This window comes from Sitophilus oryzae, unplaced genomic scaffold (genome assembly GCF_002938485.1).
Source record: "Sitophilus oryzae breed Bouriz unplaced genomic scaffold, Soryzae_2.0 scaffold_937_pilon_pilon, whole genome shotgun sequence".
Lineage (NCBI taxonomy): Eukaryota > Metazoa > Arthropoda > Insecta > Coleoptera > Curculionidae > Sitophilus > Sitophilus oryzae.
The window spans coordinates 1,746,276-1,771,185 of record NW_022147569.1 but is presented as its reverse complement, the minus strand read 5'-3'; the positions used below and the strand labels follow the sequence as shown (position 1 = coordinate 1,771,185).

The 24,910-nt window shown below is 32.8% G+C and overlaps 1 protein-coding gene across 1 annotated transcript; it reads left to right on the top strand.

Annotated features, from left to right (window-relative positions):
- Positions 1–1,877: 1,877 nt before the first annotated feature.
- LOC115890899 (myrosinase 1-like) lies at positions 1,878–24,530 on the top strand. Its single transcript, XM_030911252.1, has 12 exons — positions 1,878–1,960; positions 2,013–2,143; positions 8,775–8,868; positions 9,092–9,182; positions 13,674–13,837; positions 16,130–16,302; positions 18,511–18,605; positions 18,784–18,953; positions 19,008–19,154; positions 22,658–22,745; positions 23,024–23,127; positions 24,325–24,530. Exons 1-12 carry the CDS (start codon positions 1,902–1,904, stop codon positions 24,458–24,460), a joined length of 1,452 nt encoding a protein of 483 aa, XP_030767112.1. The 5' UTR covers positions 1,878–1,901; the 3' UTR covers positions 24,461–24,530.
- Positions 24,531–24,910: the final 380 nt, after the last annotated feature.

Here is a 24,910-nt window from a genome sequence, read left to right as displayed (position 1 = left end):
TTTCCAATTGTTGAGTCTTATCGTTCGAATTACTTAAATCAGCAAGTTCTGTGGCGGAATATGAAAGTTTGACAGTTTGACAACTTCTAATAAATTGAAGAAAATATAATCAATATATTGGAAATATTACGGGGGTGGGCGTGCTTTAAGTTTAATTTATGAATACATTTGTCGGATTATTTGGGACGATTATGAATTTGACTAAGCAGAATATATTTACCTGTTACCATAATTTTTAACTTCCCTGATTAACTCTCAAAGGGAAACGCATAAAATATTGGCATTTCCCATATTAACTTCGGACAGAACATCGCTGAAGACAAATGCATTCAGAATCTCCTCACTTAAGACTGGTGGTGAATTTTGGGAAGTATCTATAAGAACAGGCCGACTGCTGAAATGGAGTAGATGATGAGAAATGTTCTGGTTCTTGATCTGTAGTTGACTGGACAGGCTTCTTTAGCGATGACTAAGAGACTTCTTTCCGAGACCACAAAGAATTGAAAGTAGGCATTTTTATAATATTCGTATTTTTCTGTAATGTATTGTATACGTAGGTACCTATGAAGACCTCTCGTGTTTGTCTTTGTTATTTCAAGTTTCTTGATGGTTAGGTCCACTTTTTTATCGGATCAGTACGACTACAACCTTTTTCTTTTGAATACTGAAGCATTCTTGCTTTCTCCAATATCGTGTGATGTTGAGGCTGCTTTATCTAAAATGGCCTCAAGGCTGGTAACAGCTTTGTCATAATCATCTGTAATATGGGGTTTCATTGTAATTATTAAGATACACAGTTACTCAGATACACAGTTCAGTTATTTGGGTACGTAAAAAAATATTTTATGTACTTGAAAGGACTAACGATGCAACTATACTGATTGTAAACATGGACAATTTTTTTGTTATGAAAATGACACCGTTTCTTTCCGTTACATTATAGTTCCTTTTATCAGTGGAGAGCAGTATTCCGCGAATTGCCATTTGTTTACATTCAAAATATCCATCTTTTTTATTGGTAATACCTGATACTATGGATACTATGGATTCTTTTGATTATCTATTTCTTATTCGCTTTAAGTTTAATTTATTAATACATTTGTCGGATTATTTGAGACGATTATGAATTTGACTAAGTAGAATATATTTGCCTTTCTGTTTTTACTGCTTCAGTCCGTTTTTGCTTTTGATCAAATCGGTTTGAGAAGCTGTGAAGCTATAAAATGTTGTTTCGGGAGACCTGAATATTCGAGAAAGTTGTGTTATTGAATGTTATTGCATCCAACAACCACGTACAACCAGTGTGTCACTTTTGATGAAGTTGAATTTTGTGGATGCTGTGAATGGGTTTGGAGGCTTGTCAGTAATGTTAATATTTCCAATTGTGCCTAGTTAATTAAGTTTTGAGGCAATTTCTCTTTATTTTAAGAGACATGCTCCTCATAATAGATCAACCTCGTCTTCTTCTTAATATGAACGAGTCCGATCTTCACGTTTTTATGAATTCATTAAATTCAAGAATCGCAAATTATTCATATCCCCTTCCAATAACTAATTTATTATTTTAACACTTAGACTTAGAACTCTTCATAAATACAGGAAAATTCACATACTTGATTTATCAGTGATTTGCCACTTGAATGGGTAAATTTTTATGTGTTTGTTTAGATTATTTCCCTATATGATTATATCTAGATTTCAGTACCCTCCACTGACCTAGAACAAATTCTGTATTATATTATTCTTTATATTTATTTTTTGTTTCGATGCATAGTTTGCATGTCATTGAAGGTACTTTTAAATACTTGACTGATAAAGTTATCACAAAGTGTACCTTATACCTCAAAAAACAATTAATATAAATAAGCGGTCATTTGGAAAAATTCTAACCAATTTTAAATATGTATTCCAAAATGTATTACTTGCTTAAATTTTTTGTCCTCGGTTTTTTGGTTCAAAGGTAAGAAAGTTTAGTTTTGTTTCTTGTGTTATTCTTTCAATTGCTGTTTTAGCTGTTTTGCTACTAAATCATTTCCGGAAAGCTTTATGTTTGGAGCTGGCACTGCAGCATTCCAAATTGAGGGAGCTTGGAATGAAGATGGTAAAGGACCAAGCATTTGGGATACTTTCTTCCACAACAAAAGTAAATTATATTATTATTTTCAATGTAGACAATAGGCAATTTATTCATCTTATAAGCTATAAATAAGTAGATAAGATATGTCAACAAACACAGTTTTTCACGGTGGAACGATATTTTCGGGCACTATTTTTTAAGAAATGACGTGACATATTTGCAGATGTAGGGGAGCCAACCCAACAGTGAGACAGTTTTTATTTATTTTAGTGTAAATTTGTTGTTATCCAACTGAATTGGAAAAGTGAAATGCCAACTAAAACTGTGGTATTTGTATTAAAATCTCTTCATGTAAAACGTTGTATTGCCCTAAAAATGTATTGTTAACTTACTTTCGATATACTCATTTTATTTACTTTTATAATTATATTTAAATTAAAAATACAATTATTTTTAAATTTAATTTTTAATGTCTAGATACAACATTAAATTTCACTAAATAGTTAACATTAAATCTTACTAACATTAAAGTTTGTTAAGATTTTTAATTAGATCTTTCTATTTAGCTGAATGTCCTAATATGTATACTACTGTTTTTTTCACAACTAAAATATGTTAAAATAATTAATCACATATAAAGTGCGTCTGCTGGATCTGTGTCTATGAAAGGATGCGGACAAAAAACATTTAAATAAACAGCAATATATTTTATACGTCGACTTGACGAGTACGTCACCGCAAATCGCTCCGCCCACTCATTTTATTGGCTGCTTGCAAATTTGTCGAATTTTTATTGATGGGACGCGTCCTCTAATTTTTTACGAAAAACATCGAGAGAATATCGTTTCCCCTCTCACGGATACCCCGTAGCTACAGAACGGACAGACGCACTGTATGTGTACATACCTAATAGGATCTCTATGAAACAGAAAGAAACTTTTATTGAACAACAAAAATAAAACTACTAAAACAAATTATATTACATAAGAAACGAAAATAAAACTAGAAAAACCAAATATATCACATAATAAACAAAAACAAAACAACAAAAACAAAATATATCCAAAGACATTATAAAGATAGACCGAACATCTCATTCATAAATACTCGTTGGTAGTGTATCAAACATTCCAATGTGTCAAACAAGGACAGAAGAGACAGAGAAGTCTAAAATTTCCGACCCCGGCAACTAGGCGCATTTGGGATTGTTCTAATGGCCAGTGGCGTATCGTTTTTTGGAATGAATTTAATTAGTAAAGTAAAAGTAAAGTATTTAGTAAAATTTTTACTTCATATTAATATACTACATTAACACTTTTTCGTCAGATGCGTTTTGTTATAAGGTCTAATATAATAATACAATTGATATCCCACATATACTTATGTTGAAACGTTAGTAGTTTTCGAAAATCACTCCAACGTCGATTTTCAATTTAAACTTTCAGTTACTTCTATATAAACTTTCAGTTACTTTTGAATATTTACAGGGTGACTCAGGCTTCCAAAACAGTTCTATATTAGGTTTGTGGTTGGTGACTTTTCTTTCAATTTTTTTTCAGAATATGGAGGCATTTAGGCACATTTTTGACATTTTTGTAAACATAGGTGGCCGGAACATATTTTCAAACCAAAGTTGTAGATTTGCCATTAAATTTCCATTCCAGAAATACCTAGGGTTGCCACTTGTCCTTTTTTGAAAAGGACAGTCTTTTTTCGAATAACTTGTCCTTTTGACTTTTTTTGACTTAAAAAGTAATTTTTATTTACCTATTTTCCCTGAGAAAATTACCTACAGCAAACAGAAATATTCTTTTCGCCCAAATTTAATTAGGAATGTTATAAAACTTAACTTATAAATAAATTTTTCTTGTTTAGAATAGGCAACATTATTTAGAACTTCCCATTTAATCTCAAATGATAGTTTAGGTTTTAGTTTTACCTTTTTTTTATCTTAAAAAGAACTTTTCAAAATTAGTACCTAATTAGTAACGATTTAGTTAGTTCGCAATCGATAGCTTCCTGTGAAGTACTGTGTAATAGTTGTTTAATCTTGTATTATTAATAACTTCCTATACCTAAAATCAATATTTAATGAGAAAATTGTGTTTTTTTTGAAAATATAAGAGAAGATTTGACTTTCGGTCTTTTTCTTGTATTATGATGGCTCTGATACGAGGCAATTGCCTTTTAGTCTCGCAATAGAAGACATTTATCATTAAAAGTATAAAATCTGTGTGCTACAGTAGATATGGGATTTCTGTCGCATAATAATGAATACCTATTACGTTTATTTACAAATCCATTACTTTTAAAGGTAGCTTCATCAGATGATCCAATTTTAGTTAAATGTCCTAATCTTCATGGACTGTATTAAGCATATGTATTGCGGTTTGAATCACCCTGTATGTTGACAAAAAAATTTTGAAAATGTGCCCCCATCTTATGTAAAAAATTGAAATAAAAATCACAAACCAAAAACGTAATAGGTAAAAAGCCTTTTTTGGAGGCGCTCTCTATATAGGTATGTATAAAACTAGTAGCCTAAGAATTATTTACAGTTCGTCCCATTCTAAAAAAAGTTAAACACACCATACAAATAACTCTAGGAAGATGTATTTGTACGGTGGTAAAAAATTGTCTAAACAAGGCCGAAGGGGCAGATATAATAAAGCAATAAAATGTAAAAAAGGTCGAGTAAACACCTTTGTTTATTTATTGAGCAAAATTCCTTTAGAATATCGTATATAATGACCAAAATAGGACGCAATTTTAAGAAAAAAATGTCACTTTCTGGCTTATAATAAAGTTTCAAATGTAACGTTTATATTCAAATTTGTTATGATCTACAACAGTTAGGTAGTAATTGAGACGAATTATAATTCAATTACCGGCTACTACGTTCTTGTTTTAATAGATCAAAATTCAACAAATATAATTAGAAATTATTTTAATAGTGAGAGGCTCCCTTGTGGGACGCCTATGTACGATTACGGCGCGGCGGAAACAATACCTACCTGTGAAAAGACAAATTCGGGTAATTTGAGCTTATTTATCGACACATTTGACACTGTCGTACCATATTGAAAATTCGCAGATTCAAAAGTACATTAAACAAAAACAAAAACTACTGAAAAACACTGAAAAGTTCACTTCGGACTTGATTCCGACTTCAAACATACCGTAAGCTAAACGTAGTACGCTATAACGAACCATGGGCCGTCGCGAGGGGTGGTGGGACGGACGGCTCGTTTCATTCTGGAAGACTAGCAGCGACGTTGCCAGTAGTTCTAGACGTTTCAGCACATTAAACAGTAAACATGTCTTTTAATAGTAACGCATATATCCTCTGGTTAATAACATATTATTACGCATGCTTCTTTAAAAATAAACTATTAATTTAATTAAGAAATTGAGATTTATTGATATCCGGTGAAGGTTTTAAAGTCACCTTTTCTGCAAATCAAACTAAGTAAATAGGCGCAAATTTGATATGTGGCAATGTCGCCTTCTCTATCTCAGTTGGTTTTTACAGTACGTAGTCAACCTCCGAATGTTTGATCGGGTTAAAATGCATAATGTGATATCTGTTCTTCCTAAATCTATGAATATATCACTCAAGAAAAAATCAAAATAAATTAAGCCGCACGCTACTGACTCGAATCTGTGTGTTGTCGCTGAAAAAACTACGACACTGGTTACTTTCTGTTGATGGAAACGCAAATGGCGGCGTGCGAAGATATGCGCGTAGCGTTCTTGTCGATTGTTTTACGTGCTATCAACATTTTCCGATGCCCAGCTGCCATTGCTCCCTATTTAGCCAGAGGTCATCTTCGCGCTCTCGTTCTTTGCCTCATTGTCTATTCCTTCTCTCCAGCTCTTGCGTGGTCTACCTCGTTTTCTTCGTCCCGCTGGTGTGTTGTCTCCAGTTGAAGATCTGTCTGTACGTGGCCATACCATATTAATTGTTTCATTCTTATGTCATCAGCTATTGTTCGATTGACCCCCATAAGGGGTTCAAGGGGGAGATTTTTTTGGCGTTCGCCGACGCACATATATTCCGTCTTATCTAAATTCACTTCCAATCCTCATTTGCCGTACGGAGTCTATAAAAACCATCGTCTTTGATAGCCTTTATTACACCTATTATGTTTCTGTGGTCAGCTCGTGAGCGATCAACATCTGGAATAAATATACGAACAGTCATTCAAAGTTTCGCAGGTTTATTTTTTTTGGAATTGCATCATTTTCTCAGCTTGCCTTTTCTGTGATACATTCCTGATTATATGTCTTTACATTCCGATCTTGCATTTGTAATATTTCTAGTAATCTTCTAATATTCACATGGACATTTTTCATCCGTGCATGATACTCAAATTGTGTTCTTGTGGATTTTCTTGGTTAAATTCAAGTCAATTATGAATTTTTTGAATGAACATTTTTTAAACTGCAAAAATTTCAATCTTTAAATTTTGTTAGTTAGGTCTCTTTGTGAGAAAGGCAATTTATTTGTTTCATATAACACTTATCTTATATTATTTAATATTTTAATCTAATATATTTATTAATATAATTATATGACTTTTCCAAAACATTTAACCAGTAGTATGTTTTGAAATTTCTAACTATGTAAAGAATTTATCAGTATTGTTTTAATATTTTAAGTTATTTGATTATTTTTAATAAGATAATATCTTTTTAAGTTATCATATTATTTAATATATTAAGTAGAAATAATATCTTTATAACGGTATCTTCTTTTTGAATGGAATTTTTTAATCAGAGACACTTTTCCCATTACTTCGAGGTGAATTGTCTATGATATTTTTATGATTCTTGTTTTAATTTTCGTACTCTGTACTTTATTAATACTTTATTAAGAAATAGTAACAAAACATAAATGTGTGAAATATTAATAATAACTAAAATTCAATTTGGTGATGTATTTGTGGATGTATTATCTACAATTTTTGGGAGAGTGTTCTTATTCAGTGTATATGTTACAGTGAAAGTCGGAAGTTCGCAGTGATTGTTAAGTGAATGTGGTATTTTAAAGAGATTTGTCGACTTTTCCTAGTAATTTCTAATGATGGGATAACTCGAGCGAAAGATCGCTCGAGTACTCGATTATCGAAATAACCGACACCGCTCGATTATGAACGAGCGATGCAAGTGACGAGTACCAAGCGATCCTAGAATGAAATAAATTGAAATCCGATTTTAATGTGACATACTCGATAAAAGGCCAAGCGAATTTTCTACATACATTGCAGGTAGCAAATTTATACGACGCCGTATATATATTTATCCGTTGCGTATCTGAGGGACAAAATTTTACGACCTACATCGACAATGCTTCGAAATAAACTAAATCAAGCGATCAAGCGAATAGCTCGCCGCTTGTTACTTGCCATTCATCACCGAAAGAATATATGCCCTGCGCACGCAACTTACTGCTTGGCGCTTGGCGTTAACTTACAACAAGCGGCGGGTGAAAACCGTATTTTTAAATACGAGTGATCGCTCGAGCGAAATCCAGCGATCACTCGGTTATTGCAATCGCTTGAAACTCGAGTACTCGATTATTGAACTATCACTAGTAATTTCTAACATTCACTAGTGAAAGTAACATTTACTAAAGATTGCCAGGAAAAGTTATTCTATTGTACAGGGCGAGTGTGGTGAGGAAGAATGTTGGTGGAAGTTAGAGCAAATAAAACTTTTAAGAATATTGGATTACTTCAATATTCAAGCTGATTCACATATCTTAAAATTACAATTTACTTCTTTAGTATATTTATTAAAAATTATAGAAAATAACGACATAACCTTCTAAATATTAAAAGGAAAAGGGGAAACATAGTAAACACGTCTGCTCCATCTACATTATCGTACATGGAGTTCAAAGCTTGGTAGGGTTTGTATAAATAAACAAAAATAATAGTAAACAGTTTAAAGCGTACAAAACAATAAAAAAACATTCATAAACATATGATTACTTATTGGTACAATAAGGTTTTTTTAATAAAGTTCTTCATCGTAGATAAAATAAAGTATGCCCATCTTTTTTTAACGGGAGTTATTCGTTGTTTCAAGCCCGCTACTTCAAGCATATCAAAACGTTTAATAAGTTCACAGTCACTTTCCCATAGTCACAGTTCCTTAATATATTTTTCTGATGCACGCTTACCATTTGCTATGACTTCATTATATTGCAAAAATGAAAAACAAGCAGTAGTACATTTTTGCGAGTGCCTAGTTTACCTTAATTTTTTACAGAAAATTTCTTCCATAGGGAAAATACCGCACAGCACTTTTTAAAACGATAACAAAACAATTATACATAACAGCAAAAAACAAAGCGAATTTACGCCTGATGTCTGTTAACTTTGCCAACATTTAGCCCAATTTAATGTTATCCTTATATTGCCTATTATTCAACTTATCTTTATTTATCCTTATATTTTACAACATGTGACAACCACGCTAACTGAATCTTTCAAACTCACTGCTATTGTCCAGGGAATGCTAGCATTCACTATTCAATAGTAAAAGTTGGTTTCAAAAATAGCTGTTAAACTTTTACTGGCGTAGTCTTAGCCAATCAGTGAATGTGAGCTTTTACCAGTAGATAATTGTTCAATCACTGATTTCCAACTTTTACTGTAACATATATAACAACGTATAACTATATTATTAGATGCCGAAGAAAATGGTGATGTAGCCTGTGATTCTTATCATAAATGGAGAGAAGACGTTCAAAATGCCAAAGACCTCGGATTGCAATTTTATAGGTAAAATTGTATTTTTTTGTAATAATATATATGTTACGGTTAAAGTCCGATATCCGGTTAATGTCGACATTAAGAGGTTAATGTTTGAGTTTGGTTATGTTTTTGGTTGTTTTGTTGTGTGTTATTCTCGAGATTAACCGGGTAATGTCGACATTAACCGGACATCGGACCTTAACCGTAACATATATACTCCTTATACATATTAAAATTTATTATCTCTTAGATTCTCAATTGCTTGGTCAAGAATTCTGCCGAATGGAACACTGAATATTGTTAATCAAAAGGGAATTGATTACTATTCAAATCTTATAAAGGTAATTGGTTTAATATACTGCTTTTCTTAGAAATTTAATACCTAATTGTATAAACTATATGAATATTATAGTTAACAACGACTTATTATTAAATTGATTACTTCTAAGCAGGTTTGGAAAAAATCATGATTTTTTAAAATAAATCAAAAAAATCAGATTTTTTTAATTTAAATCGTTTTTTTTTTTTCATTTAAATCAAATTTTTTTGATTTTAATTCAAAACAATATTTAAATCGGATTTCCAAATGACTAGGACTTATTTCCAATAAAGGCTGATTCATGGTACACCGTGACGGGCCGGGGCCGTGCGACGGTGAAGGCACGGCCAAACATTGTCAAATGTTATTTATACCTATGCATTCATGCTAAGCCGAGCACGGGCCGAGCTTCGCCGGAACCCGTCCGTGCCCCGTCCGAGAAATGTCGGTGTACATTTTTCCTCGGATCCGCTACGGTCCGGCCCCGTTGCGGCAAACATAAATGAGTCGCCCGGGCTAAATACTTCGTTCGTCTACGGGCCTATAGCGACTGTTTTCTAGCAGTGTTGCCGCACCCAACTTTTAGCGCGTACCACACATAAACTAAAAATGTACCACTTTGGTACAATTTTTTAAAGCACAACAAAATACATCTGCAAATGACTTTAACCGGTTTGGTCGCTGTGAATTTCTTCATAAATTTCTACATAAAAAAACTTCCTGGAGAAAGACACAAATCGAGACGAAAAACATGAAATAGAAATTCAGAAAATCCAATTATAAGTATGTATAGGTTGAAGAAATCTAAGTAATTCTAATACTACACACAATACTTGGAAAACTTAAATTTTATTAAAAAAAAACGCAAATATAGAAGCATGTTAGAAAAAGTAAATTTTCAAGTTTTTTCTTTGGGTTATTTAATATAGGCAACGCTATGGACATTACAACGTTTATAATACGTCGTTAATTAATGCGGATTATCTCCGAATGGTATCGGTAAGCGCGTTTAATGCAATATCAACGACAATAATTATTAAATATCTATTCATTTTCGGTGCGCGTGGGAAATAATTATTGTACCAAATTATCCTGGATTTGAAAATGTAGTACCACTGTACCAAATAGAATTAAAAGTATCAAATTTGGTACAAATGTACCACTGCGGCAACACTGTTTTCTAGAATATAATCGGCACGGACATGATCCCCGTTGTCCACTCGGTGTAGCATATATTGAAGGCCCGGACGTGGCCCGGTGTCTACTGCACGGAACGTGCCCGGCTCGGGTACGGCCCGGTGTACCATGAATCAGCCTTAAGGCTGATTCATGGTACACCGTGACGGGCCGGGGCCGTGCGACGGTGAAGGCACGGCCAAACATTATCAAATGGTATTTATACCTATGCATTCATGCTAAGCCGAGCACGGGCCGAGCTTCGCCGGAACCCGTCCGTGCCCCGTCCGAGAAATGTCGGTGTACATTTTTCCTCGGATCCGCTACGGTCCGGCCCCGTTGCGGCAAACATAAATGAGTCGCCCGGGCTAAATACTTCGTTCGTCTACGGGCCTATAGCGACTGTTTTCTAGCAGTGTTGCCGCACCCAACTTTTAGCGCGTACCACACATAAACTAAAAATGTACCACTTTGGTACAATTTTTTAAAGCACAACAAAATACATCTGCAAATGACTTTAACCGGTTTGGTCGCTGTGAATTTCTTCATAAATTTCTACATAAAAAAACTTCCTGGAGAAAGACACAAATCGAGACGAAAAACATGAAATAGAAATTCAGAAAACCCAATTATAAGTATGTATAGGTTGAAGAAATCTAAGTAATTCTAATACTACACACAATACTTGGAAAACTTAAATTTTAATAAAAAAAAAACGCAAATATAGAAGCATGTTAGAAACAGTAAATTTTCAAGTTTTTCTTCGGGTTATTTAATATAGGCAACGCTATGGACATTACAACGTTTATAATACGTCGTTAATTAATGCGGATTATCTCCGAATGGTATCGGTAAGCGCGTTTAATGCAATATCAACGACAATAATTATTAAATATCTATTCATTTTCGGTGCGCGTGGGAAATAATTATTGTACCAAATTATCCTGGATTTGAAAATGTAGTACCACTGTACCAAATAGAATTAAAAGTATCAAATTTGGTACAAATGTACCACTGCGGCAACACTTTTCTAGAATATAATCGGCACGGAAATGATCCCCGTTGTCCACTCGGTGTAGCATATATTGAAGGCCCGGACGTGGCTCGGTGTCTACTTTACGGAACGTGCCCGGCTCGGGTACGGCCCGGTGTACCATGAATCAGCCTTTTAGGCTGATTCATGGTACACCGTGACGGGCCGGGGCCGTGCGACGGTGAAGGCACGGCCAAACATTGTCAAATGTTATTTATACTTATGCATTCATGCTAAGCCGAGCACAGTCCGAGCTTCGCCGGAACGCGTCCGTGCCCCGTCCGAGAAATGTCGGTGTACATTTTTCCTCGGATCCGCTACGGTCCGGCCCCGTTGCGGCAAACATAAATGAGTCGCCCGGGCTAAATACTTCGTTCGCCTACGGGCCTATAGCGACTGTTTTCTAGCAGTGTTGCCGCACCCAACTTTTAGCGCGTACCACACATAAACTAAAAATGTACCACTTTGGTACAATTTTTTAAAGCACAACAAAATACATCTGCAAATGACTTTAACCGGTTTGGTCGCTGTGAATTTCTTCATAAATTTCTACATAAAAAACTTCCTGGAGAAAGACACAAATCGAGACGAAAAACATGAAATAGAAATTCAGAAAACCCAATTATAAGTATGTATAGGTTGAAGAAATCTAAGTAATTCTAATACTACACACAATACTTGGAAAACTTAAATTTTAATAAAAAAAAAACGCAAATATAGAAGCATGTTAGAAACAGTAAATTTTCAAGTTTTTCTTCGGGTTATTTAATATAGGCAACGCTATGGACATTACAACGTTTATAATACGTCGTTAATTAATGCGGATTATCTCCGAATGGTATCGGTAAGCGCGTTTAATGCAATATCAACGACAATAATTATTAAATATCTATTCATTTTCGGTGCGCGTGGGAAATAATTATTGTACCAAATTATCCTGGATTTGAAAATGTAGTACAACTGTACCAAATAGAATTAAAAGTATCAAATTTGGTACAAATGTACCACTGCGGCAACACTGTTTTCTAGAATATAATCGGCACGGACATGATCCCCGTTGTCCACTCGGTGTAGCATATATTGAAGGCCCGGACGTGGCTCGGTGTCTACTTTACGGAACGTGCCCGGCTCGGGTACGGCCCGGTGTACCATGAATCAGCCTTTAAAGTCGTATCCTAAATGGCTTAATCTTTATAACTCTGAGCGATACCGATAACATTAACAATTGTACGGCGCGTGTAATTTTTCCACACCGGTCACCAATATATTCCGCAAAAAAAATCGCTCCCTTCAGATCAAAAGGATTTTTTTTCAAACGTCTCTAAAGTATTAATTTTTGTCATTTTAACGGTTAGGCATAAAAGTAAAGCACTGTTACGCCTAAGCACAAAAGTGCAAAAATATATTATTAAACTGATATTGGGTGTCAAATTCAACGAGTGTACAAATCGTTTCTCGATTACTGTTTGTATTAGTTGCAATGTTTGAAATTGATTAAAAAATTATTTGTAATGTTTTAAAAAATGGTGTTTTATTTGAAGTAAAAATATACTTTTTGTGCCTCCTTGTAACGTCGGAATAGCTTTACGATGGTCCTCAAAATGTCAAAAATTTGTCAAAAAAGCTATAATTTCTACTCTTAATAAAACAATACACTAGTTCGGGAATAGTCTTAAGTCGAGAATGAAATTAGTATTATCCTTGATTATGTATCACCTAATGTCAAAGTGTAAAGTACTTACTGCAAATCAAAATGTCGGTAAGAATTTGGAAACATACCAACGTTTCAAAAAAAATATAAAACAACATACATTTTCTGACAACGATTATAGATTTTCGGGAATGAAGATATAGTCGTCTCTATATCAGAAGAACCTAGTTCTGCACCAGTCTGCGAATGATATGTATTCGAACAGCGAATTTTTGTCACTTATACATAAATTTTAAAATAAATCCCTGCGTTTACCGGTCTTAAAATTCACACAAAATTACTTCAAAAATCGGTTCAACATTTAAATTGATGAATAGGTATTTTTATACAGTTTTATAATAAAATTTACAATTATTTTTCGATTTACTATCTGTTATATCTGTTATAGAAATATTTTTTATAGTTTTCTTAGACAGATTTTTATAACTTTTATAGTAATTTTTTATTTATTATCAAGTTTCAATAAAATTATTTTTTTGTTTTAAATCACATGATTAAAACTAAAAAAATCACTTGATTTAAATCACGATTTAAATCATGCCAACCCTGCTTCTAAGCACCTGTTCTCATAAAAAACAAACAAATAATTTTAGGCCTTGAAAGCGGAAAACATAGAACCAGTTGTAACATTGTATCATTGGGATATGCCACAACATATCAGTGATTTGGGTGGTCTTTTAAACGTCCAGTTTGTTGATTATTTTGAAGATTATGTCAGATTATGCTACAATTCATTTGGGTCTGATGTTAAGTATTGGTAAGTAGTTTTAATTTATAAAATTATTATTTGATTTTCTGGAGTGACATCAGAAAACTCTAAATTAAAGTACTTATCTTAAAAATTTAGATGTGTAGATGTGACAAAAAAAATAGATGTGACAAAATGTGTATATTTCAAAAACTCTTAGAGTTTCGAAAGTATAAGCTGAACACATTTAGGCGTCAAAAACACAGCACTAATAAACCTTACAAACTAACAATGGAATCGCAAAGAATTCCTTTATAAAAATATTTAAAATACATATATATCCATAGACTCTCTTTTACAAAATTAGTCAAAAATAAATTGCTACAATGTTGTTTCGTGCTCGATCAATTTAATTAAATATCCACTCATTCTTAAAACCAAACCTCTCTGATGCATTTTTCATTAAATTCAGACGGTGAGGAGTAAGATCTTCTTTAACAACAATGCCTTCCTGTATAGATGTTATTCTTTAGAATATTACTTTTCAAGGCTATGAGAATATGCATGTTATGGCCATCACGTTTCTGTCCCACCCTACTGAATTAAATCCATGTCGTCAATACTAAATAATACCATAGAAGATGGTTATGCAAGGCGTTTTCTTTCATGAGCTTTTCTATGACTGAAAAGCCCGTTACGTGATGTTATCTCTCTTCCGCACTCCGGGCATTCAAAGATCTCGTTACTTTGTTGCCTCTTTACTTTTTGGTTGTCATGTTAACTGAGTTTACAATTGTTCTCCATTGCGTTCTATTGTGCGCTGCCCCCCCCCCCCCTACTTGATTCTGTATGCTTAATCCCCTTTAAGTTTTCATGGAAAATATCGTTGTATCTTTTGAGTTGTCCACCCGGTTTCCTCTTACCCTAAGCTCATCGAAAAGAAGAGATTTCGGTAGGCGGTTTTCTTGCACCCTGCATACGTGGCCAGCCCATCTTAAGTGGGATTTAGTTATCATGATTTCAGCGCTTTCGCAGCTAGCTTTTTCAAGGACTGATACGTTTGAGACATGGTGGTATAATTTGATTCTTAACAGTTGTCTAAGGCGTCTCTGTTGCGACTTGTTTAATGCGTTCGTGTGCCGGCAGTACGGCACCTAAGTTTCGCTTCTATACAACATGGTGGGTATTATTATTGCTCGGTACACTGCCAGTTTCGTTTTTGTGCTCAAGTCATGACTGTAGAAAACCCTGTCTTTTAATTTCCAGAATGTTCGTGAGGCGCTGCTAATTATGTACTGAATTTCAGAGTCGATATTGGCCTTTTCCGAAATCAAACTGCCGAGGTAATTGAATTCCACTACATATTCCAATAGTTCTTCTCCGATTTTTGTAGCATTGTTATGATTTTCCGAGGGAGTGCACATGATTTTAGTTTTATCGATATTCAGCTTAAAGCCCAAAGCCTCCTATGCCCAGGTGTATGTGTTCAACATTTCTGGTAATTGCTGTAACGTTTTTGCAACTAGAGCAAATCAGCGTATTGAAGTTCTGTGATGAATTTTATACGCATTTTTGCCCTAAATTTATTGTTATATTATTATATGTTGAACAGACCGCCGTCATACCTATATATACCTAACACCCATTCCGCTTTCCTGCAGTTTGCTGTCCACTATAATAGAGAGCATTGCCATCGATATAGAATAGGAGAGGAGCTAAGACATATCCCTGCCTAACTCCTGTATTTGTTAGGACGGGATCGCTCAGTGATCCATGATGTGACACTCTCGACTTGTTGTAGTTATGGAGGCTTTTACACACTGTAAGAAATTTGTTCGGTATTCCGAACTTTTGCATAGTTGCCCAAAGTATATCTCTGTTTGCAGAGTCGAAGGCTTTTGTTAGGTCGATGTGAATGCAACATAAAGTTTACTTTGCTGTTCCTTTACTTTCTTCTGTAGTTGGCGGACAGAGAATATGGAATCAACGGCACCGCGGTTGGTGCGAAAGCGCAGTATGGTGGTCTATTAATTTAATGTTGAAACACCCTTAGCACAAATCTTAGCACTAACCTACAATTTCTAGTTGAATTGCAGAAAACACTCACAAACACGAGATATTCGTTTCGCTGTCGATCTACTATGATTCATGATATTATTAAGATATTATTAATCCAATCATTTCTTTCGTATTCTAAGTAAATACCTCTACATCAAAGTTACGAAATCTTCGATAATAAACACATTTATTAATATTTATTTATTATTTTATTACATGACGTTTTGTAAAATGTCATGTAAAACACACATAAGTTAGTCACTGTGTATGTTTTATTTAAAACTATAACTACTCATTATTTAGGGTAACATTCAATGAGCCCACTATTCATTGTTTTATGGGGTATGGTTATGGAAATGGAGCACCTGGATTTGCCTTGCCTGGTGATGGTTTGTATCAGTGTTCTTACGTTCTTCTTAAATCCCACGCTAGAGCATACAGAATATACGATGAAGAGTTTCGCGATCAGTATCAAGGTTAGTACCATTTGCACCAATGTAAAAAGGTTGTAATGTGATATATGACTGTGATATTTACAATTTAGATAATAAAGTTTTAAATTTTACAATTAACGATTTGTGTGTGGCGTCCAACAAACTAAAAATAATAAAGCTCCTGGTCCCAGTAATATAGCATCGGAAGTACTAAAGGCTACTGCTCATAACAAACCTGAACACGTTCTATCGGTGTATAATGAATTAGCTCGGAAAAGTCAATTCCCATTGGAATGGAAAATAGGCAAACTGGTACTACTAAGGAAGGGAATTACTGAACGAACCAGCATCTTTTAGACCACTCAGTCTCCTAGATGCAGAAGGAAAGCTGTATGAACACCTCATACGAACTAAGCTGGAAGAGGAAATTGCTCGCAAAGGAGGATTCTCAGACACACAATATGGCTTTCGTGAAGGAAGGCAGACTGTGGATGCTATCCTTAAAGTAATGCAGATAGCGGAAGAAGCTGCTGCATACACGAGTAAGCATCGCAGACTATGTGCAATGATTACAATTGATGTTAAAAATGCATTTAACAACGCCTCCTGGCAAGTTATATTGAACAATCTGCAAAAGAGGAAAATAAATCAGTGTCTAATTGATATTATAGCATCCTACCTATCACAAAGAAGAATCATAATAGACGCCGAAGAGTTACAAAAAACTGTGATGGTAAATAGCGGTGTACCACAGGGATCAGTCTTGGGACCTATGCTCTGGAACGTACTCTATGATGAACTACTTAGGATAGAAATGCCAGATAAAACAACTTTAGTTGCCTTTGCAGATGACCTTGCCATTGTATCATGTGCAAAGGATGAAGATGTACTGATGAACACCGTCAACTGGCAATCCAAAGAGTTGTAAACTGGATGGAGAATAATCTGTTGACCGTAGCTTCACATAAAACTGAAGCAGTATTGCTGACCAGAAAAAGAAAAATATCCCCGGTGCAGTTTTATATACAAGGAACTGTAATTTACCCAAGTAATTCTTTAAAATACTTAGGAGTGTGGCTGGATACCAAATTGAATTTTGCGGACCATATTAATAAAACCATCACCAAGGCCGAGAAAACCGTCACCACTTTAGCCTTACTCATGCCAAATGTAGGAGGTGCTAGAGCATCCAAAAGAAGAGTACTTGCTAGTGTTGTATACTCGCAGCTGTTGTATGCTGCACCGGTATGGCATAAAGTTACAAACAATCGCAAGCTAATGCAAATACTACGCAGAATACATGTCTATTAGGTCTATGTAGGCATTATGTCTATTAGGGTATGCAGCACATACAAAACTGTATCTGGAGAGGCTATAGGAGTTATAGCTGAAATAGCGCCTATTGATCTGCTCATACGGACGATATGATAGATACCATGGTATGGATAAAAATCTAGCAAGGTCAAAACTGCTGCAACAGTGGCAAGAGAAATGGAATAACGGAATATATGGCAGATGGACTAACAGGTTAATACACGACATACAACTATGGTTAAACAGACAATATGGAGAAGTAGATTACTTCATAAGTCAAGCATTGTCTGGCCATGGGTGTTTTAGAAGATATTTATACGATCGTCGTAGGGTAGATAGTTCATCATGCATCTACTGTGGTTAAGATGACGATGTTCAACATACACTATTTATTTTTATTAGATTGTATTAAAAAAGCCTCTTTTATTTTTCTTTTAGAGGCTATCGCTTCTTTCATTATAATTTTTGCGTTGTTAAAATCTACTCTGTGCCCTGTGTCCCATGAATGCTGACAAATCTTAAATTTGTAAAAATCACCAAATTAAATAATCTTTATTTTCTTTAATTCGTACATTTAAGGGTCTAGATGTTTCACCAATATAAAATTTATCACATTCACATGATATTTTCTATATTACATTTTTTGTTCGTCGTCCAGTGTTCATTGGTTTAGTCTGCTTGTTTTCTTTTGGACTTTTTTGAAGAACTGAATCCGCCACAGAGGTATACATTTTTTGCTAGCTTTGACATTTTTTTGCAATTTTTCACTTTTAAAAATATTTTATGCTGTAAATATGTTGATTTTTGACTGTTAGATTAAAAAAATAAGACTTGAAAAACATATCCTTAGTAAATCTCTCATAAACAACATAAACTCTCAACATAAAATCTGAATCCGTATCATTAACATTATTGTTAGGCCTTTTACTATTTTAGGAAAAGTTGGAATAGTTTTAGAATCTAGCTGGGTTGATGCAGAAACTGACGATCTCTTGGATTTAGAAGCGCAAGAGCGATCACTCCAGTTTAATGTAAATCAATATCTTTGAAATAACTATAATACTTAAGAAAGCAAGCTGTTATAAGAATAAAATATTAGTTCAATATTAAAACTAAGAATATTTTAAATATTTTTAAATCTTAATATTTTAACACGAAACATATATATATTTGACGACTTCCAAATTTTTAATCCATTATTTATAATAGCTTGGATGGTTTGCAAATCCGATCTTTAAAGGTAACTGGCCTGAAGTAATGATCGACCGCATAGCAAATAGAAGTCAGCTGGAAAACTTAGCCCGATCTCGTTTGCCTGCTTTCACACAAGACGAAATAGAATATATTAACGGAACTCACGACTTCTTTGCACTAAACACGTAAAATCAGACATTTCTGCATTGATAATTATAAAATGTATATTGATATTTTAGGTATTATAGCAATGCTGTTAGATACGAGGATGACGAACCAATCGGTACACCATCATATTCAAAAGATTTGAGTGTTGGTTCGAGCATAAATCGTAATTTTTCTGATAACCAGGCTTTCAGAAAGTTGTTAAATTACGTCAACGACAGTAAAACCTTATTACGATCATATATATTTTCATAAAATTTGGAAAATACTTTCACTAAATGACAATTTTAATTCAGTTCTTAAATATAATTTATGTATACAGGTTGCTACAAATTCGGAGGTACGAGCATTGGTATCTCGGTAACCGTAATAGATACGAAGATGGTTAAATTGGGGCAAAGTTGTGCCTTGGGATGTTCACCAAGATGCCATCACATTTTTTTTATTTCAAGGATTGCTGAGTTTTTTGGAAAAAAAGGATTTTTGGAAAATCAATTTTATTTTTTCCTGTCGTTACTTTTTAGAAAATCAAAAAATTAATTGCACATTTTCATAGTCACTTTATTAAGGCTATCTGAGTATTGTTGGATTATCAAATTAGCTTATAATTGGTGAGATGTAGAATCCAACTTAATTTTTTTGAATACGGACCTGCATTTTTTATTTCAGGTCTTGAAAGAACTCGGTCTCTTGAGTACAATGATATGCCACACTATACTTTTTTTTTGTTTTGGGTACCTTAAGAACAACAAAACTATCTAATTAAGTCCGACCGAGGTTTTTTAAATTATTTAATTTGATTGTAGTTATCGCAACAATATTGATCAGAATTAACATTGAATAAGGAAAATCGATCCAACTGAAAAATTCAAATAAATAATATCCAGGTCAGTAATTTAAAGATACTATTTTTAACTTATTTTATTGTGAATTTGAAATCTCAGTGTACTGCTCAGTATATATAAACAAGGGTATAATATACATAATCATATAATAATCGTAGTTATTATAAATAAATCAACTTCTACAAACTAGTTCCTAATGCTCTACATGTTCTAAAGGGTTACACCCTTCCTATTGCAGAAATGTATTATTCGTTCAATTTTATTTATAGCTCTTTGAATATATCTTCTCATACTTCCGAATGCATTTTGTACTCTTTATTGTAAATATTGAAAATTATTGATTTCACTTTTACAAATGACGTCAAGTAATGCTTGGTGAACATCCCAAAGCGCAAGTTTGCCCAAATTTAACCACGCTAGTGTCTATTACGTTTACCGAGATCCCAATGCTGGTACCTAGAATTTGTACAGGGTGCTATTCTATATAAATATTTAAAAACATTAAAATAGTTTTCAACTAATTGATAGAAAAAAGGTAAATATAATTACTATTCTTGAAATTTATTGAAATTGATATTTCAGTCTTTTGGTAGTATACATATGTTTAAATAACCCTTTTTGCGAGATGGTACTTTTTGATTATAACTGCCATTGCGTAGAGCTTCAAGGACACAGTCTCAAGACGTGATATACAGGGTGCTACAAATTCTAGGTACCAGCATTGGTATCTCGGAAACCGTAATAGATACGAAAATGGTTAAATTGGGACAAAGTTGTGCCTTGAGATGTTCACCAAGATGCCATCAAAAATTTTTTAAAAATTTCAAGGATTGCTGAGTTTTTTCGAAAAAAACGGATTTTGTTGAAAATCAATTTTATTTTTTCCTGTCGTTACTTTTTAGAAAATCAAAAAAATAATTGCACATTTTCATAGTCACTTTATTAGGGCTATCTGATAGTATTTTTAGATTTTCAAATTAGCTGATAATTTGTGAGATACAGAGGCCTACTTATATTTTTTAAATACGGACATGCATTTTTTATATCAGGCTTTGAAAGAACTCGGTCTCCTGAGTACAACGATATGCCACACTTATACTTTTTTTTGTGTTGGGTACCTTAACAACAACAAAACTATTTAATTATTATTTAAAATAATTTCAAGTCCGACTCTGGTTTCTTAAATTATTTAATCTGATTATATTCATCGCAACAATATTGATCAGCGCTAATTAACAATTCAATAATTAATTAAAAAATTCTAATAATTAATATCCAGGTCAGCAATTTAAAGATGAATTTGAAATCTCAGTGTACGATCTAATAATTTGCATAATATTAATCGTCGTTATTATAAATTAATTAACTTTTACTAACTAGTTTCTAGTGCTCTACACGTTCGAAAGGTGTATAACCCACCCTATTGCACAAATTTATTTTTCGTTCAATTTTATTTATAGCTCTTTTATTTATTCCTAATGCATTTTGTACTCTTTATTGTAAATGATGAGATGTATTGATTTCACACACACATATTATTTATTTTATATTATTTTTGTTATTTTATTGCATTTGATTTTCCGTATTCAATGTTTTACCTCACGTTATTGATGAAGTTTAATGCCCTATTAAATATATATCTCCGAAACTAAAGTTCCAAAAAAATTCGTAATATATCTAGAAATTCATTTACCCGCTAGTAGATATAAAAAGCATTTTTGGTAAACTCTGTCTAATAGTTTCTGAAAAATAAAATTATTTTTTTTAAAAAGGTCCGATTAAATTTATATCTCCGAAACTAAAGTTCCAAAAAAATTCGTAATATATCTAGAAATTCATTTACCCACTAGTAGTTATAAAAAGCATTTTTGGTAAACTCTGTCTCTAATAGTTTCTGAAAAATAAAATTAATTTTTTTAAAAAGTTCCGATTAAATTTATATCTCCGAAACTAAAGTTCCAAGAAAAGTCGTAATATATCTACAAATACATTTACCCACTAGTAGATATAAAAAGCATTTTTGGTAAACTCTGCCTCAAATAGTTTCTGAAAAATAAAATTAATTTTCTTAAAAAGGTCCGATTAAATTAATATCTCCGAAACTAAAGTTCCAAGAAAAGTCGTAATATATCTACAAATTCATTTACCCACTAGTAGATATAAAAAGCATTTTTGGTAAACTCTGTCTCAAATAGTTTCTGAAAAATAAAATTAATTTTCTTAAAAAAGTCCGATTGATGAAGTTTGAAGGCTTTTCGATATTAGAACGATGAATAGAGTAAATATTTAAAAAAAAAACAGAGCCGGACTTGAAATTAGTTTAAATCAATTGTGCTCAAATTTCCAAAACAGAAAAAAGTACTAAGTGTGACACATCATTGTACTCAGGAGACCGAGTTCTTTCATAACCTGAAATAAAAAATGCAGGTCCGTATTTAAAAAAAAATAAGTTGGCCTCTGTATCTCACAAATTAGCAGTTAATTTGAAAATATAAAAATACTATCATATAGCCCTAATAAAGTGGCAATAGGAATGAAATTGGGTTTTTGATTTTCTAAAAAGCAACGACAGAAAAAAAGTAAAATTGATTTTCAAAAAAATCCGTGTTTTCCAAAAAACTCAGCAATCCTTGAAATTTTTAAAACTTTTTTGATGACATCTTGGTGAACATCCCAAAGCGCAAGTTTGTCCCAATTTAACTATGTTCGTATCTATTACGGTTACCGAGATACCAATGCTCGTACCTCGAATTTGTAGCACCCTATATAATTATGTAGTACGAGAATATTACGGAAAAAAATCGTTAATACACTTTTAGTTTTACTGTCGTGAATATTTTTTGTTTCTGTATTTATTAATAATGTTTGAAAATTGTTAGGTATAATCCTGGTAGCATTTTGATAACTGAAAACGGAAAAGGTACTTCAGATGGATTAGAAGACACAGACAGAATTGAATATTTAAAGGTAATTTTCAATATTTGATATATCATATTTTTTATGATTCCAAGCCTTAATTATAAGCAGAGCATTTTATTACATAGAGCATATATATTATATAGGTGCCGTATGTTTTCAAGATTTTATGATAAACACATTTAGATAGTAATGTAAGGATAGGAATATAGGAATAAATCTAATAAAAATAATTTTTTAAATTTATTTATTTATTAAAGTTCAAAGCTTACGCGATCATAGTTCTCTTTAATTGTATAGTATTTTGTCTAATTAAAGGATTTTTATAGCTTTATTTGGGAAATTTGTTGGATGCTATTCTGGAAGACAATATTAATGTTATTGGATATTCATTATGGTCACTGATGGACAATTTCGAATGGGGCACCTATGAGTAAGTACAAAGAATATAAAATAATACTCTAATAATATAAAAAATATAAATAGCTCCAGTAGCAGAGCTATAGAGACGGTAAAAAAATATTCGGAAACTACTGGAGCTAGAGAAGAATAATTGCATTTTTGTGAGGTCAAATTTATGCGCTTTTCTGATTTTTCAAAAAGTTTATGGCTTACTAAATATTTCGAAAAGAAACAAATTTCTGCTATATTAAAGTTTTTCTCTAATTCCTTTATAATAGATGTTGGCAAAAAGTTTTCATCTAAAAGCTGAAGATATTCGCATTCTTAGACTGTGGTTTCCATTCTTTTCCAGATCCCGCCATTTTTGATGATACCGTATGATCGAAAAAAAAACGGATTCCAATTGGCTGGGAAATGACGATCGATGACATTTCCCATATAAAATGACAGCGACCTTCATTTCATAGCCATCGCTGACGCCGTTTTTTTTTTCGATCATACGGTAGAAACTTATATTTTTATAAATGGAATCCATAGTTAGCCATAACTTCATAAAAAGCGCCATTTTAAAGCTTTCCAGCAATATAAGTTATACTATGTTTTTTTTTCTAAAAATTACTGAGTTATAGCCAATTGTTATCTTTTCTGACTAATTTCACTTATTTGGCATGGTATTAGTATTCTATTATGATTTATAACTTTAAAAAAATAACGGTTCATTACGACAAAATATGTTATTAAACGGTATTTTAAATTACAAAAGGTTAGGATAAACATTTGACAACGATCAAATCTATTTTTCCAAATCTCCTTGATTATAAATAGTGTTTTTAGCCATGGCACTCTAGATTGAAATTTAAATTACGATTCTTTTATAACTGAAAATGTCAAATATTGACATATGATATGTCATTCTATTCAGAGTGTCATTTTCTATCGAATAGAGTAGCAATATACCGAGGGTGCTATTTAAAAATCAAAAGTTGTAGTCTTTTCCGGTAAAACAGGAAGTGACCAAAAATAATTGAATACGTCAATCAATCCTAATTTATGTCATATACTAACATACCAAATATCATTTTTTCATCTGAAAAAATAAAAACGTTTTAGGGGTGAGACACTTTCGAGACGCATCCGGTATGGTTTTCTAGGTTAAATTAAATAATATAAATTTAGCTAATGAACTCTGTAATCGAAAGTAATAATTTTCGTAATTTTTAAATTTTAGGACCAGATTTGGTATCATTAGGGTAGATTATGACAGCCCTAATAGAACAAGAACATGGAAGGAATCAGCTAGATGGTATCAAAATCTTATTGCAACTAGAGTATTGGATAATTCAACAATAATTATAAATAATTAAAGAGAAATTTATGATTTTTATTCTTTGTAAAATTATTGTTTAATTAGAAAAATGTACATATTTTTTATTATTTATATCCTCTTATCCTACTCCTGCATTTTCATTCGGCAGTTTCAGTTAAAAAAGGTAGACAAACGTGCGTTCATGTCAGAATGCTTATGAAATTGTAAAAGTAGAAATCAGCGCCTCAATTTGGTTTTACAGCTTAATTTTTCTCCAGCCATAATAATGCTCTATTACCTGTTATGGCTCTATTATCTAAACACACGAAAGAAAGTAATTTTGCATTAATCTCACTCAATTTTTTTAAACATGGCACTACTCAGCGTTGCCGCTAAATATTAATAGTACCTAAAAATCTTTAAAATATTAAATCATAAGAATGAAAAATCACTTATTTAAATAAATATACGTCTAACAACAACTAGATTATAATATACTTAGCATATA

Bases quoted from the DNA above. Each gene is read 5' to 3' on its own strand.
- LOC115890899 (XM_030911252.1), top strand. From the start codon at position 1,902: ATGTATTCCAAAATGTATTACTTGCTTAAATTTTTTGTCCTCGGTTTT. The intron at 1,961-2,012 runs GTAAGAAAGTTT...TTGCTGTTTTAG, and splicing joins CTCGGTTTTTTGGTTCAAAG to CTGTTTTGCTACTAAATCAT. The intron at 16,303-18,510 runs GTTAGTACCATT...TTACTATTTTAG, and splicing joins GTTTCGCGATCAGTATCAAG to GAAAAGTTGGAATAGTTTTA.